At 40.3% G+C, this 16,402-nt stretch overlaps 1 protein-coding gene across 1 annotated transcript in view; it reads right to left on the bottom strand.

Annotated features, from left to right (window-relative positions):
- ADAMTSL3 (ADAMTS like 3) overlaps positions 1 to 16,402 on the bottom strand; it is a 312,372-nt gene that overhangs the window by 177,639 nt on the left and 118,331 nt on the right. The window contains exon 6 of the mRNA XM_046655289.1: positions 9,282 to 9,518. Within this exon, the coding sequence (XP_046511245.1) occupies positions 9,282 to 9,518 (237 nt within the window). The remainder of the gene's footprint in view (positions 1 to 9,281; positions 9,519 to 16,402) is intronic.

The raw sequence follows: 16,402 nt of genomic DNA, 5'->3' as shown, positions 1-16,402 counted from the left end.
TCTTCTAGGAGTTTTATGGTTTCAGGTCTTACATTCAAGTCTTTAATCCATTTTGAGTTAATTTTCATGTATGGGGAAAGATAATAGTCTACTTTCATTCTTTTGCAGGTGGCTGTCCAGTTTTCCCAACACCATTTACTGAAGAGACTGTCTTTTCTCCATTGTATGTTCTTGGCACCTCCGTCAAAGATTAGCTGTCCGTAGATGTGTGGTTTTATCTCTGGGCTTTCAATTCTGTTCCGTTGATCTGTGTGTCTGTTTTTGTGCCAGTACCATCCTGTTTTGATTACTATAGCTTTGTAGTATATTTTGAAGTCAGGGATTGTGATGCCTCCAGCTTCCTTCTTTTTTCTCAGGATGGCTTTAGCTATTTGAGGTCTTTTGCTGTTCCATATAAATTTTAGAACTCTTTGTTTGATTTCTGTGAAGAATGTCATTGGGATTCTGATAGGGATTGCATTGAATCTGTAGATTGCTTTAGTAGTAATGGACATTTTAACTATATTTATTCTTCCAACCCATGAACGTGGAATATCTTTCTATTTCTTTATGTCTTCTTCAATTTCTTTCAAGAATGTCTTATAGTTTTCAATGAAGGTGGTGTCTTACATTGGACATTCCACATTAAAATCCAGACTTCTAGCGTCTGTTGACAAATGAACACTCTGTGGATATGCCCCTTCACGATGAGCATGTCTGTATTCTCCAGGTCATGGCATTCCTCATCACTCACCATGACTACACCTGGGCAATAGCTCTCCCTGAATGGTGTGTAGATATTTCAGTCTCGACCTCCATACTAAGCTGTCCATGCCTGACTCAATGACTGTACTGATTGTCCTTAACCAGAACCACATCTTGTTTTCAGTTACAAACTTCAGCTACACATGTAGCAACACAAAAAGTATGAGTGCCATCAGTATAGTGCAATGGTTAAGAAAATGGATTCCAGAATTGGGTTGCCTGGATTCAAATTCCAGCACTACCATTTTCTAGCTCCACAACTTGGACAAGTTACTTAACCCCTTCTAATTCCAATTTCCTTATAAATAGAGATGGGATAATGCCTGCACCCACCTCAGAGCGTCTGCTGCACTAACAGTAAAGTGCTGAGACAATGCCTGGTGCCTGGTGAGTACCCAGTAAGTGTTAGTTGCTATTATTTTTACTAAAAATACAAAGTGGTTTCCTCATCTACCCAGCCATCAGGGAAGTCAAGAAACATGAAGGACAAATTAGACTTGTTCTCTGGACGTGGTTCCAAGCAGGTTCTCTTTATGATAAAAATCCAAAGTGGATTTCCCTCAGTGAGTGCAGTTGTCTTGTGCTGCCTGCTGTGCTCAAGATCACAGAAAGTTGTCCCCAGGAGCACGGTGACAGGTTAATTCAAATAAGCAAACTGTAAGCACGCTTGCAAAACTTATCTGTAGTCTGTGCCAAGCCAACGTCAGGGCTCAGTTCACCGATCCTAAGGCAAGCAGTGAGAGTCAGAGTTCTCTTGCTCTCACCCTAAGGACTGCTGATGGCCATGGCCACTTTGTTCGGAAAGGGAACTTACGTGAACATTATCCTGCTGAAGGCAAGACCCTGAATTCAACTGAGAAGTGTCTGAGTCACTCCTGAGGAAGTGCATGCAATTCTTTTTACCCAAACAGCCTTGCCGAAAGAGCACTTGGCTTTCAGCAACCGGGATTCACCTGCTCCTGCCCAAAGAATCTGCTCACCCATCAGAATCACAAAAACGCGACAGGGAGCACGCATTTTAAAGGAACTAACTCAGCACAGAAAACCACCTTCATCCTGCAAGCCCTTTCAAACCTTGGAAACTACTGGCGCAAACCATGCACCTTAGACAATGAATAAGGATTGCGGGCTGGGGTCAGTGAGCACGAGGAGAAGCCAGGGAAAGGGAACCAGTGTGGACTGCAAGCTTCCTGAGTGACAGCTATTGTGCTGGGCTTGTCGAATGCAGCTCGTGAAAGAAGGAATTTAATATAGGACCAACAAGGAGGGTAATACCTCCCTTTTACACACCAAGGCTCAGAGATGGTCAGCAACCACAGGAAACTAGTACATCTTGCCACACCACCAACCAGTATCCACTCCAACCATGTCACTGAGAGACTGCTCAAGCTAGGTCACCAGTGGTGTTGGTTTGGTCCAAACGAAGGAGGCATATTTCAGTCCTAATCCCTCTTGACTTTGCTGAAGTATTTGACACGGCTAACTTTCCTTCTTAAACACTCACCCTCCCATATCTTGTTTTTTCCCAGTGTTTTATTATACAGAAGACTATTCTGTTCAGTCCCCATGATGGGCACCTCTTCCAATGATGGTCCCTTAAATGATGGGGCCAGGACTCCGTCCTTGCAAATCTACTTTTCTTATTCAGTCGCCAAGGACATATATTAGCTTTAACCATGTGACAACCCCTAGGTCTATGTTTCTAGTCTAGAATTCTCTTGTAAGCTCTAAATTCGGGTCAACTTGGATATCCACAGGTACCTCAGGCTCATTACCTTTTCCCCATACACTTGGTCCTCACCCAATGTTTTCTGTCTTGGTGAATGGCCTCATCATTTACTTAGCCATCATGTCAGAAATCCAGACATCATTCTAAACTTCTCTCTTTCACTTCCCACATCCAATCAAACTTCCAGTACTAAAATATCTGCTTCTTTAATCTCTAGAATTTGTCTCTCCTTCTTCATGCATCCTACCTCTGCCTTCCTCCTAGCTCTTGTTACCTGACACTTGACCTTCTCATTTGCCCAGACGCTATCCTCTCCAAACAACCTGCCACTTTGCCACTTGAGTGACCTTTCTAAAGACAATCCCAACTGAGCTAGTCCCTATAAAATCCTTCAATGGCTCCTCTTATGACTTTCAGAAAATGTTAATGATCAGTTTCCACCTAGTCTGGAACCTCAACTTCTAGCATTATCTCACAGGTATTTTTCACCTCAACTCTACAGAAGGAGTCATAGATCCTTAAACACACCTACTGTTACATCTCTTCACCATTGCTATTCCTTCTGCCTGTGATTGCCTTCCTCATTTTGGTTTATGTAACTCCTACTCAACTTTGCAAAACCTCAGTGTCAAAACATTACCTTGTCCAGCGTGTTCTTCTTCAGCCCAGACTAAATTGCCTTTAATAACAATTCTTTTTAATTATAAAGCAATATGTGCTTATTGTAAAAAACTTGGAAACAAAAAAGCATAATTCCATTGACAAATAATAGCTATTATTATTGGTTAGTGGAAGAGCCAGAAGTGAACTGGTGGTTACAAAGGGAAACCATTGACAGCATAGGAAACAGAAGAATGAAGTAGAAAACACTGACCTTTGGGAAGATTAGTCAACAGCAAACATCCAATAAGACGGTTCAATTGAGTAGGAGAGAAAGGAAGAGCCATTAGCTAGGCTGCTGGGAGAGACTGGCTAGTCTAGTCTCGGGGTAAAAAGGTGAAAGTGAGAGAGAAAATCAGAGTAAAATGTGAGAGATTTGGTAGAGGTACCAGGATACAGAGGACACGTGAGCAAATACGCACAGTGACTACAACACGAACTCAGGAAGGTAACATTGAGAACTGCGGCTCCATAAACAGAAATGAATAGGAATAGCAGTTAGAAGAACTACTTGATCGGGGAAGAAAATAATAGTTTATTTGGAGGAGGGGGACATGCTGAATTGGAGGAATCTGTGGAATCTCCCAGAACAGACATCAAGCTTGAGCTAGAAAATTCAAGATTGGAGGTTAAAAGAAAGACCAAGAGATCTGAACTGCCTCTGCATTTACAAGTAGGTAAGACGCATCTGTTCAGCCAGGTTTACTGAGGACCCTCTATGGGGCCAGACATGGTGGAGGCTCTGGGGTGTGTCAGTGAGCAGCACACATATGATTCCTAACTTCAAAGAGCTTACACTCTGGTGTGGGAGACAGTCATAATCAAATAATCACACAAATAAATGTGTAATTATAGAATATTACAGTGCAATTTAAAGGTATTATAATAGAACCAGGAGAATTAATTTAGAAAGAGAAATCACAGAAAACCTTGTAAGGAAGTGACATTAGGCTGATGTCACGAAGATGAGTAAGAGTAGCCAGCAGCATAATTAGAAGGCAGTAGGAACAGCATGTGGAAGGGCTTTCTGGCATTTTGGCAGAATTGAAAAAGCAGCACAAAAGGGAGAAGAGTAGAATGAGGTAGAGGATATGTCAACAGAAACATCCCTAATGGAAAAGCAAAGAGAAAAAAGACTGAAAAAAAATACCCAACACAGTACATCCAGGAACTGTGGGACAACTACAAAAGGTGTGACATAGGCGTAATGGGAATACCAGAAAGAGAGAAAGGAACAGAAGAAATCTTTGAAGCAATAATGATTGAGATTTTCCCCCATATTAATATCAGACACAAAACCATAGGTCCAGGAAGCTCAAGCTTGGAACACGAAGCAAGATAAATGTCAAAAAAACTACACTTAGGCATATCATATTCAAACTGCATAAAATCAAAGACAAAGAAAAAGAATCTTGAAAGAAGCCAGAGGAATAAAACACCTTATGTATAGAGGGGCAAAGATAAGAATTACATCTGACTTCTCCTTAGAAAACATGCAAACAAGAAAAGAGTAGAAGGAAATATTTAAAGTGTTAAGAGAAAGAAACAACCCAGACTTCTGTACCCTGTGAAGTCATCCTTCAGAAGTGAGAGAGAAATAAAGACTTTCTCAGGCAAACAAAAATTGAGGGAATTTGTTGCTTTTAGACCAAGTTCTTCAGAGAGTAGGAAAATGATATAGGACAGAAATTCAGATCTACATAAAGAAAGGAAGAGTACTGAAGAAGGAATAAATGAAGGTAAAATAAAAACTTTTATTTTTCTCATTATCAGTCTATCTAAAACATAATCGTTTATTGAAAATAATAATAGCAACAATGTGTTCAACTATGTATGCTGACATATATATATGTGTATACACATACATACATGTATGCTTATATATAAGTGAAATGAATGATTGAAATGATAACAGGGATGCAGGGAGGAATTAATATTTTTTACTATTACTTTGTCATGGGAATTTTCACTATACCCATGAAGCAGTAATAGTGTTATTTGAAAGTGAACTTGGATTGGTTGTAAATGTATATTGCAAACTATAGGGCAACTACTTAAGAAAGCAAAAGAAGAAAAAGAGAAGTATAACTGATATACTAAGTAGGAGAGAAAATGTGGAATCATATAAAAAGTTTAATTAAAAAGCAGAAAAAGAGTGAACAAATATAGGGATACAGAACAAGAGTAATGAATAGAAAACAATAACAAATATGATAGATATTAATCCAACTATAACAATAATCACTTTAAACATCACTGGTCTAAATATACCAATTAAAATACCAATTAAAAGACAGAGATTGTCAGAGTAGATAAAAAAAATAAGATCCAACTATCTGTTGTCTACAAAAAATGCACTTTAAATATAAAGACACATGTAGGTTAAAAGTAAAAGGATAGAGAAGGATATAGCATACTAACATTAATCAAGATAAAGTAGGAGTAGGTATATTAGTTTCAGACAGACCAGATTTTAGAGCAAGAGAATTTATCAGATTTAAGAGGGGCATTTATGTAATGATAAAGGGTCAATACTACAAGAAGACATAACAATCCTTAATGCGTCTGTGCCTAACAATAGAATGTCAAAATATGCGCGGCAAAAACTGATAGAATTGCAAGGAAAAGTAAAGAAATCCACTATTATAGTTGGAGACTTCAACACCTCTCTCTCAGAAACAGACAGATCCAGCAGGTAGAAAATCAGTAGGAACATAGTTGAATTCAACAGTATCATCAATCAACTGAATATAATTGATATCTCTTGACTTCTTCATCCAAGAACAGCAGAAGGCACATTCTTCTCAAGGTCACATGGAACATTCACCAAGATAGATCACATGCTAGGCCATAAAACACACCTTAAAAAATCTAAAAGAACAAGAATAATATACTGTCTGCTCCCAGACCACAGTGGAATTAAACTAGAAATCATTAGCAGAACCATAGCTGGAAATTTTCAAAATACTTGGATATTAAACAACATACTTCTAAATAACACATGAGTCAAAGAAGATGTCTCAAAAGAAATTCAAAAATATTTTGATGAAAAGTAAAATACAATTTATCAAAATATGTAAGATGCAGTGAAAGCAGTGCTTAAAGGGAAATTGAAGCATTGAATGCATATATAAGAACAGACGAAGGATCTACAACCAATAATCTAAGCTTCCACCTTAGGAAACTAGAAGAAAAAGAGCAAATTAAATCCAAAGTAAGCAGAAGAAAAGAAATAATAAAAATTAGAGCAGAAATCAATGAAATTGAAAATAGAAAATCAATCAAGAAAATCAACAAAATCAAAAGCTAATTTTTGAAAAGATCAGTAAAATCAATGTTTCTAACCAGGCTAAGAAAAACATAGAAGATACAAATTGTTAAATTACCAATATCAAAAATGAAAGAGGGAACATCACTACAGATCCCACGGACACTGAAAGGTGTCTGTAATATTAAAGGAATATTACGAGTAACTCCATGCATACGTATCACCCAAGATAACCTAGATGAAATGGACCAATTCCTTGAAAGACACAATCTGCCAAAACTCACACAAGAAGAAACAGATGATCTGAGTAGACCTATATCTATTAAAGGAATTGATCAATAATTAGCAACCTTCCAAAACAGAAAGTGCCAGGCCCAGATCGGTTCATTGGTGAATTCCACCAAACATTTAAGGAAGAAATTATACCAGTGTTCTGCAATCTCTTCCAGAAGATAGAAAAAGAGAGAATACTTCCTAACTCATTCTATGAGGCCAGCACTACCCTGAATGCCGAATCCAAAGATGTTACAAGAAACATACAGACCAATATTTCTCATGAAGATAGAAGCAACTATCTAACAAAAATTTTGTACAAGAATTATATGAATAAAACTACAAAATTCTGATGAAAGAAATCAAAGAAGAACTAAATAAATGGAGAGATATTCCACGTTTGTGGAGAAGAAGACTCCATATTGTCAAGATGTTCGTTATTCTCAACTTGATTCCAGGAAGTTATCTTGTGGATATTGACAAACTGACCCTAAAGTTTACATAGAGAGAGGGAAAAGACCCAGGGTGGTCAACACAATCCTGAAGGAGAACAGCGTCAGGGGACTACCGCTACCCAAATTCAAGACTTATTATAAAGGTAAAGTAATCAAGACAAGTATGGTATTGGCAAAAGAAGAGACAAATGGATCAATGGAACAGAATAGAGAGCACAGAAACAAACCCATAATAATAAAAGTCAAGAGATCTTTGACAAAGGAGCAAAGACAATACAATGGAGAAAAGATCGTCCTTTCAACAAATGGTGCTGAAACAACAGCACATCCACTTTAAAAAAAAGAAATGAATTCAGACACAGACTTACATCCTCCACAAAAATGAACTCAAAATGGATCATAGACCTACATGTAAAACACAAAACTATGAAACTCCTAGAAGATAACTTAGGTGACCTTGGGCATGGTGATGACTTTTTAGATCGCTGGAAGAAATAACTGATAAGCTGGACTTCACTAAAATTAAAAGCTTCTGCTCTGCAAAAGACGCTGTCAAGAGAAGGAGAAGACAAGTCACACTGGGAAAAAATATTTGCAAAAGATGCATCTGATAAAGGACTATTATCCAAAACAAACAAAGAACTCTTAATAAGAAAATGAACAACCCAGTTAAAAAACGGGCAAGACACCTGAACAGACCTCATCAAAAAAGATATTTAGATGGCAAATAAGCATATGAAAGGATGCTCGACATCATATGTCATTAGGGAATTGCAAATTAAAACAACAATGAGATACCACTACACACCTATTAGAATGGCCAAAGTCTAGAACAATGAAAACACCAAATGCTGGGAGTGATATGGACTCTCATTTATTGCTGGTAGGAGCAGAAAATGGCAGTCACTGTGGAAGACCGTTTGGCACTTTCTTACAAAACTAAACATACTCTTACGATGATACAACAATTGAACAATTGCTCTCCTTGGTATTTACTCAAATGTGTTGAAAACTTGTGTCCATATAAAAACTTGCACTTGGCTGTTTACAGCAGCTTTATTCATAATTGCCAAAACTTAGAAGCAAAACTTAGAGTAAGAAAGAAGTCAGTGGAGGTAGAAAGAAATGGTGGATTCAAAACAAGCTTTGGAAGTAGAATTGGCAGGAGTTGGCGATGGATTCGATGTGTGGGTTGAAAGAGAAGAATCAAGAATGGCTGCAAACTTTTGTGTTGAGCAACCGGATGCCATTCTCTAGATGAAGGGATGAAGGGAGGAGAAGCTAGTTTGGGGAGCAAGATCAAGCTTCGTCTTTGAGCATGTGAAGTCTGAGATGCGTGGTAGTGTTTGACACTTAGTAAGTGGTCAGGCTGCTCATTTGCTGTTGCTACTACTGCTTTTGTTATGAAAATAATAGGATAGATGGCATACTAGACACTCATTATTATTTAAATTTTCTCCAGAAATCAAAAGAATGGGGGTGGAATCCTAGCCTTTCCTGCCCTCCCCACACTGTCTCAGCAACCTGTACCCTGAATTCTCACACCTTTACAAGCCATGAGGGGTGATGCCTCAGTCATAGCTCTGCAAAATCCACTCTGAAAAATCTGCTGGAACGCATCCTTGCTAATTTTTCAGTATATAAGTCATTGCTCCCAAAGATCCAAAACAATGAGTTAATTTAATAAGAGGGCTCCGGGAACCTACCAATATTACCCTTGCAAAGCAGGGGGTCCCCGGACCAGCAGCATCAGCATCTTACTGTGTTTATTTGTTAGACATGCAAATTCTTGGGCCCCACCCCAGACCTACTGGATCAGAAACTCTGGGGTTGGGGGCTAGCAGGCTATTTAACAAGTCCTTCAGGTGATTCTGAGGGACTTTCAAGTTGGAGAACCACTGACCTAGAGGACTCACAAGGGGTCATATATTGCAATCTTTAGATTCTAAATGGGGAAAATGCGCACTGTTTTAAATAAATAAAACATAATATTTAAAAGTGAGTAATACTCTAAAATATTTTTTTACATTAAAATTAACAATAGCAATATTTCCTCTGTGTGAACAAAAGTACAGAAGAAAAAGATTCTCTTTCGAGGGTGTAGGCAGGGCACATCCTCAAACTGGGGCCATGGGACGCAGGTGTGACTTACCTGACAAATGCCACTGATACACATGTCCAGGGAGTCAGCATTGCAACGAGTTCCATCCAGTACCTTGGGAGCCAGCTCCACCACCAAGTTCTGACCCCGGGCATGACACTTGAGCGCGCAGGGGGCAGCAGGATCATTATACTGTGGAAGCCATTCGTAATAGCGCCCCTGATACTGGACATCATTGTACGCGGAGCACTGCTGGGCTCTGAAGTCCTCTGCATCCGGAGGGCAGTCCTGGAGGGGGAGAGCAAGGGCCACACACACATGAACCAGCGAGACGGGCCAATGGCAGCTGAGCAAGTTTACCAGAGTCCCACCTGCCTCTCCCCCGTGAGTCACCTCGTTCCTTCACTTTTTTTAAAAATTCAAAACTGAATCTATAGTGGTGGAATTCTACTGGGACCTCAGCAATAATCATGTATACAGGGGATCTCCTTATTTATTCTGCTCACTCCTCCACCCAGGTATTTGCTGCCAGATTATTAAAGCTTACTATATTCAGATGCCAAATTTTGCTCTCTTTTAACCATCTTGGATATAAATTTTCAAATGCATTACACAGTCTCCTTTTTGAAACGAGAGAAATGGAAGGCTTTTAATTTTTCCAGGCAACTCAAGGTTTTCATAGGGAATATTAATTATCATCCACGCCTTCAAGAGCCATTTCAGCGTGAAAGATTATTTGCTCCTAGGTTAACCGGCCGCAAACTGCTGTGCTTTGTGAGAACTTGGGCTTGTTTCTTTGTGTGTTTTTTGTTGTTGTTGTTTTCCCTCTTGTTGCCGGGCCCCCAGCCATCCCTCTTCCCTGGTACGAAGTGCCTGCCTTCGACTGGCTGTAGGATGGGAAGCAGAAAATGCAGCTTGTTCAAATTCTGTCTACAGCAAAAGCAAACAAATTACAAGTAAACACCCTAGGGAGCTCCCATAATAACAGTAAAAAGTGTTTGTACGAGTCCTGATGACTCAGGGGTCTTTTTACTAAATTACTGGTCCCTCCCATTAGATATTTCCAAAGCAAGATGCTGAGTGACAAAAAGTGCCACTTTACCCTTCAAACTCGACTTGTGGTATACAAACTTCCCAATTAAAGAAAATAGATACAGAAAAGACAATCTATTATTTTATTTTTTTCTTATTACAAAGCTAATACATGTTCATTATAAAACTTTGGGAAATCGCTTGTATTCAAAAATAGAATAAATAACAAAGATCTTTGTAGCTAAATCTTTACTCATTTCCTTGACTATTTCCCAAGGACAAATTTCTGAGGAAAAGGGTAAGTGTGTTTCATGGGCTTTTCAAAATATTGCCAAGTGGCCCTCAGAAAGATATTATTATTATCATCAGCCTGTATAAGTTCCCTTTCCTCAGTGTGCAGATCATAATTTTCTAAAATTTTCCAATCATAAGTGTTAAATAAAATTTTATTGTTTTAATTTACATCTCCTTTTTATTATTTCGGTTTAACATATTTTCATGAATATTTGCTTTTTATATTAATTCTTCAAAAATTTCTTGTTTTCTATCCTTCATTTATTGGAATGTTTGTCTTTTTATTATTTTTAACAGATAAAACTATTAAACTTCATAGTGAAGCTATCAGCTCCTCGTCATTCGTATTTAAAATATTTTCCCCATTTAATTTTGGTTTTGGTGCTTTGTGAAGTCAAGAAGTGCTAAATTTTTATGTAGTCAGCTCTATTACTTCCTTTTGAAGTTTCTTTATTAATGAGATTAGAAATGCTTTTCCCACCCTGCCCTAAAAACAGATAAAAACTTAAGTGTATTTTTTTAGTTCTTTATAGTTGAGCAATTATGTTTAATGCTTGGTTACATCTGAAATTTATTTTGATGTATAGGGTAAAGTAGAAACTTAACTTTATTTTTTCTGTAAATTGTTATTAATAAATTATCAGTCAGAAATTTAAAATATAACTTCTTCCATTTCTCCCCGTTTTACTATTTGACTTTTGCATCTTACTGTGTTTATGCTTTTGGCCTTTATAAACTGCCTCAGATCCTTTTTGGAAGTAGGCAGAGAATAAATAAAATATAATTAATAAATAAACTTCCCCCTGGTATTGGTTGTATTACTTTGCTGTGAGTCATTGCAAAATCCTATATCCTGTCCGTATTTTTCTTGTTTTAGCAAGATTAAACCTCAACCCAGGTCAGACCTATGGAAGAAAGAGTCAAATTGAAGAAGACAAATTGGACGACCTTTCTCTCTTGGAATGAGGACTGTGTCTTCCATGACCAGAAGGAAGATCATCAGTGGTAAAATTATATGGCCTCCTCTTCCTTCAACCATGGCCAGTTTTCTCTATATCTGACTCTTTGAAACCCAAACCCAAGAGGATAGGACAGCAGGGTGAAAACGCCTCCCTTGCATTAGGCTCACTCAGTGTCCCTACACTTGCCCTAGGGACCGAAAGTGCTGGCTGTCTGACCCTTTACTGCCTTAAATTCCATAGACCAATGAGGTTTAATAAAACCAACAAGCGTTAATTAACAGAAGACAGTCTAGGATGCCAGCCTAAATTCCACCTTTGCTGAAAAGGTGGCCAAGTTTGTACGTGTGACCAGCCTCCTGGCCACAGCTGATCATCAGAGGCAAAAATCTGGTCCATGCCATGTCGAAATCTGGCACTGGGCTAACCATTGCTTTTGAGATGCATGTTGAAGTGAAACAAGTGAGTTGCCACAACAAAGAATGAACTAGAAATAAAAGAAGGAAAGATGACAAACCACGTGTTTCAACAGAATGAGTAAGTAACTCGGGTTCCTCACTGTCTGACCCCTGGCCCAGGCCCTCAAGACGTGCTTATGTCTAAATCCCACTAATCTACCCAGTGAACCCCATTTTTCCTGAGCTAATTTGAATGGGCTTCTGTCCTTAGCGAATGATGATCCCTGATTAAGGCCTTATATCTTTAGTTTACCAGGGATTATCACTGACATTTTTTCCTCACCACCACTCTTTGAGCTAGGCAGGTCAGGATTATTGTTCCCCTCATTTTTACAAATGGAGAAAATGGTGATCTAGAAAGTCTTTTAGTCATGAGCCCAAAGACACACAGCTAGAAAATGACAGAGCCGACTGACTCCCAGTGACAAGCATTCCATTATATAATACTGCTTTCTAGTAATCTTGGAGGACATTGACTACTTCCATTAAATGTCTCATTTACTTGGCATTCTTCCAGGGTCAACAGTAAGCCTGTCCAGTCCGGGTCAGCTGGGTCCCCTGGCTTGGCTCAAGACCATCTAGGGATTCTTGTGTCTTAGGTACTTTAGTTGACATTTAGGAAGCTTGAAAGTCAAACATTCTTCTGCTTTCCTTTCCCTGAGTAGCATTTCTCCGTATCAGTTAAGTTCAAGACAACACTTATTTATTTAAATATCCTTTATGGGCTTTGCCTAGGTTACATGCTGTGGAGAACACGAAACTAGAATATAATCCACCACCACCACTTACTGAGCTTGTTATCCTATTGGAGATGCAGCATATAGATGTATGGAATACAAAGAAAAAGTAGGTTATTGGCATTTGTAGACTTACTGTAGGACTTTGCAATGAAGGAAATAAAATTGTTATCCAAGAGTTAAATTAAAAATTGATTAAAATGGAGTTAAAAAGTAAAGAGTAGGGGCCGGCTCTGTGGCAGAGTGGTTAAAGTTCCGCGCCCTCCACTTTGGCAGCCCAGGGTTTGTAGGTTCGGATCCCGGGTGCAGACCTACTCCACTCATCAGCCATGCTATGGAGGTGTCCCACATACAAAGTAGAGGAAGACTGGCACAGATGTTAGCTCAGGGCTAATCTTCATCAAGCAAAAAAGAGAAGGATTGGCAATGGATGTTAGCTCAGGGCAAACCTTCCTCACAAGAAAAAAAACAAAAAAGAAAGAGTAGATCTAATAAGGAAAGAATCAATCCTAGATCAGAAAAACTTGACTCAGTCAGGAGAGGGTAGCCAGCCTGGGAAGCATAGAAAAGAAGGAGAAGGAGAAGAAGAAAGAGGAATGGGATTAGGGGGACAAGGAGGAGGAGATGAAGGAAAACAGGGGTGGGGAGGGGAGGCAGCAGATAACAACCAGCAGCCGTTCAAGGACCATCCTGAAGACCAGTTCTGCCTTCCCTCGTAAGGTCATGAAGATGCATAAAGCATCCTCACGAACAACTCAGGGAGAGAAGCCAAGACAGGCAGACTATCTAATAAACCAAGGATTTTTATGCAAGAGGCACAGACCATTACCTAAGAGATAATTTATTCAATAGGATTGGACCAAGCTTTAATTTGAAGTAGATATTTAGTTAATTTTCCCCCAGATAACCAGTGAGTAGGGACTCAGGAGAAATACGATTTTTGCATAAGCAAATTTGAACATTTTATTTTATCTTCATACGCAGGTTGTGGTGTGAGTGAAATTTCATGACCTTCTTATGTAAGGAATGTCAACATTTCTAGCACAAAAATAAATTACTGGAGGTGGTCACTATAAGCTAGAGTAAGCAAACAACGCATCGTGGAAAAGAGACATTTCAGATGGAATTTAAAGGATGGTGTGATGTGAACAGGACAAGATACGAGAAACCACATAAGCAAAAGAGAAACAGCAGAAGCAAATTTAGTATCTATGAGGCACAGCCTTGTCCAGCAAGGGTGAAAGTTGTGAGTTGAATAAGAGACAAATCTAACCAGCTTCTGGAGGTCCTTGAATGCAAATGAGGGGAATTAAAAGCAATAAGGATCCACAGAAGGGAGTGACATAGAAAAGGTGGCATTTTAGGACCAGTGTGATGGCAGGATGGATTGAAGTTCTGGAAACAGACAGGAGAGCAAGTAGCTCCTGCGCAAATTCAGAGCAATGGCCATGGAAAGAAAAGAATACCGCTAAAAGAAAACTGTCAGAAATTAGCCATTCATAGGATCTGTAGTATAAAGGATCTTTCATGGGTCACATCAAATGTCACCTCTTCTGGAAAGCTGTCAGGCAGCCCAGGGACCCCACAGTGCGGAATTAACCATGCCTTTTCCTGTGCTCATACAAAAACGTGTTCATGCTACGAAATATGTTACCAAATTACGACAGACTGATTTAAAAAATATTTCCCCTTTGCCCTCTTCCAGCACTTCCTTTAATACCATAAGCCCTGGTATAAAAAGAATATGAGTAGTCAGTGAATTCAGTATTAGCCCATCTTACTGATATGCGTGAGTTCTCTTGGAAATTCTCCATTCGCTCTGATACCCCTGATAAGGATAATTTCTTACTGAGGCCCCAGGAGCCCGGCCCTGGCTGTGAGGGTCTATTCTGATTGCTGATGGGTTATGTCTGAGGCCAGCAGTTACTTGGGAGCCCCAGCACTGCATGCTGGCGTGTTCTGATTCCCTAATCTTCCAGATCCTTCAGCCCAAAGCCCCACCTCCCCCCGGCAGAATGAACCCAGGGCGAGCCCCTGGCCCGCAGCCTGATTTCTCAGGGAAGGGAGTGCCGTCTTCATTTCCTGGTCCTGCCCGGTGAAGCATGGATTCCTGACACCAGGGGTGGGATTTCTTCATCTATGGGCTCTGAATGCGAATGCTTGTCCTTCTCACACCCAGGCTTCATAACGAAAGAACATTCACTCTTTCCTTGAGCACCTGCCCAGGTGTCCTCTGCTGAGGTTGGCAGAGGTAGGTCAGAAATGCAGCTGTCAGGGTCTGTTCTCCTTCAACTAGGTCCTCCCCGTGCTGAGGATGCACCCTGGGCCGGGGGACTCCATTGCTGTGACCACCCTCAGGTGCCTCTCCTTCAGTTCCCTCCCTGCTCTTCCCTGCCCTTCGTCTCTCGCCAACTGAATATCCAGAAGGTCTTTCCTACCGTTCCTGGGACTGGAGTCTCTCTAACGGTATCTGAAATTATAAAGTCCCTCTGATTACCTCTGCAGTTCACGTGCCCATGGGTTGTTAAAAGCGACCTTATTGTCGTTGCTGTTGTCTGTAGTGTCATTTCACTATCTAACAAAGCTGGTTACCTAAATTTCCTTCTCTGTAAAGGTGGGGATAAAAATAACACCTACTTCGTAGGGATATTAGGAGGGTTAAATTTTTTATTCGTGAAAAGGCTTAGAACAACGCCTAGCATTTAGGAAGTACTTAATAGGTGCGAGCTATTATTATTATTATTGATTTTGGTTAGGAGTTAGGAAGCTGACACACATACAACAAACCGCATGGTCCCGAGGTTGGGAGCTGGGGCCTCCAGATACGGCCCTGGAGGAATAGAGTTATCAGCAATCTCTGGGACAGAACTGAATGTCAGGTCTCCGGGGCTCACAGGCACTGACCTCTGCTTCTCACACAGCAGGCTTCCTGATACAGTCCGGCTGTGGATGGTGACATCCCTTGCATGGGAATGGAAGATCTTGCAGACCCATCAGAGGGGGCGCTCAGGCCCCCACAAGTAGAGATGTGGGCATTTCTGAATGATGAGGAAGTTTCCCTCAAAAAAGTGCCTCATCTGGGAATCAACAGAGACAGCTTCCTTCAAAAGAGTGGGTAACTGGCCCCATTTCAGGGAGGAGAGAAGCCGCTGACTATTGACCTAGCACGGCCCATCTGCAGTGAGCACATGAACGGCATTGAGAAGCAACACCAGGGGTGATCTGATCAGAACTGCGGGCTTTTTCTACTTGTGGTGGGCTGCAGACTAGTCCCATTGCTGCCCTCTGGACCACCTTGGGTGACAGAGAGGTGGAGATTTCAAGGGGATGACTCTAAATCCCCAATTAATAAAGCAGGAAGCAGCTCAAGTAATTACATGAAAAGAAAAAGTGACCATGTTTTCGCTCTGAGTTCATTGTGGTTACAACCACTTACGGCACTTGACTTCCTTGCAACACGTCTATGGTATCGTCCCAGGAATATATTTGCACAATCTTTCCTGCACAGGAGCAGACTTCTTACAGATCAGCAACTCTGCAGCTGGGGCTGCCTTTACCCACCTCTGGTCTGCAGTAAGGCTAATGCCCAGCTGCAGACGCTTGGCACCCGGAGATGGAGGGGTGCCCTGAACACCAGAGCTATGAAGGACCTGCCACAACTCTCCCTTATTTCCCTACAAGGAATTTGGTTG

Source organism: Equus quagga, chromosome 2, assembly GCF_021613505.1.
Source record: "Equus quagga isolate Etosha38 chromosome 2, UCLA_HA_Equagga_1.0, whole genome shotgun sequence".
In the NCBI taxonomy this organism is placed as follows: domain Eukaryota; kingdom Metazoa; phylum Chordata; class Mammalia; order Perissodactyla; family Equidae; genus Equus; species Equus quagga.
This window is presented reverse-complemented; position numbering and strand designations above follow the sequence as displayed.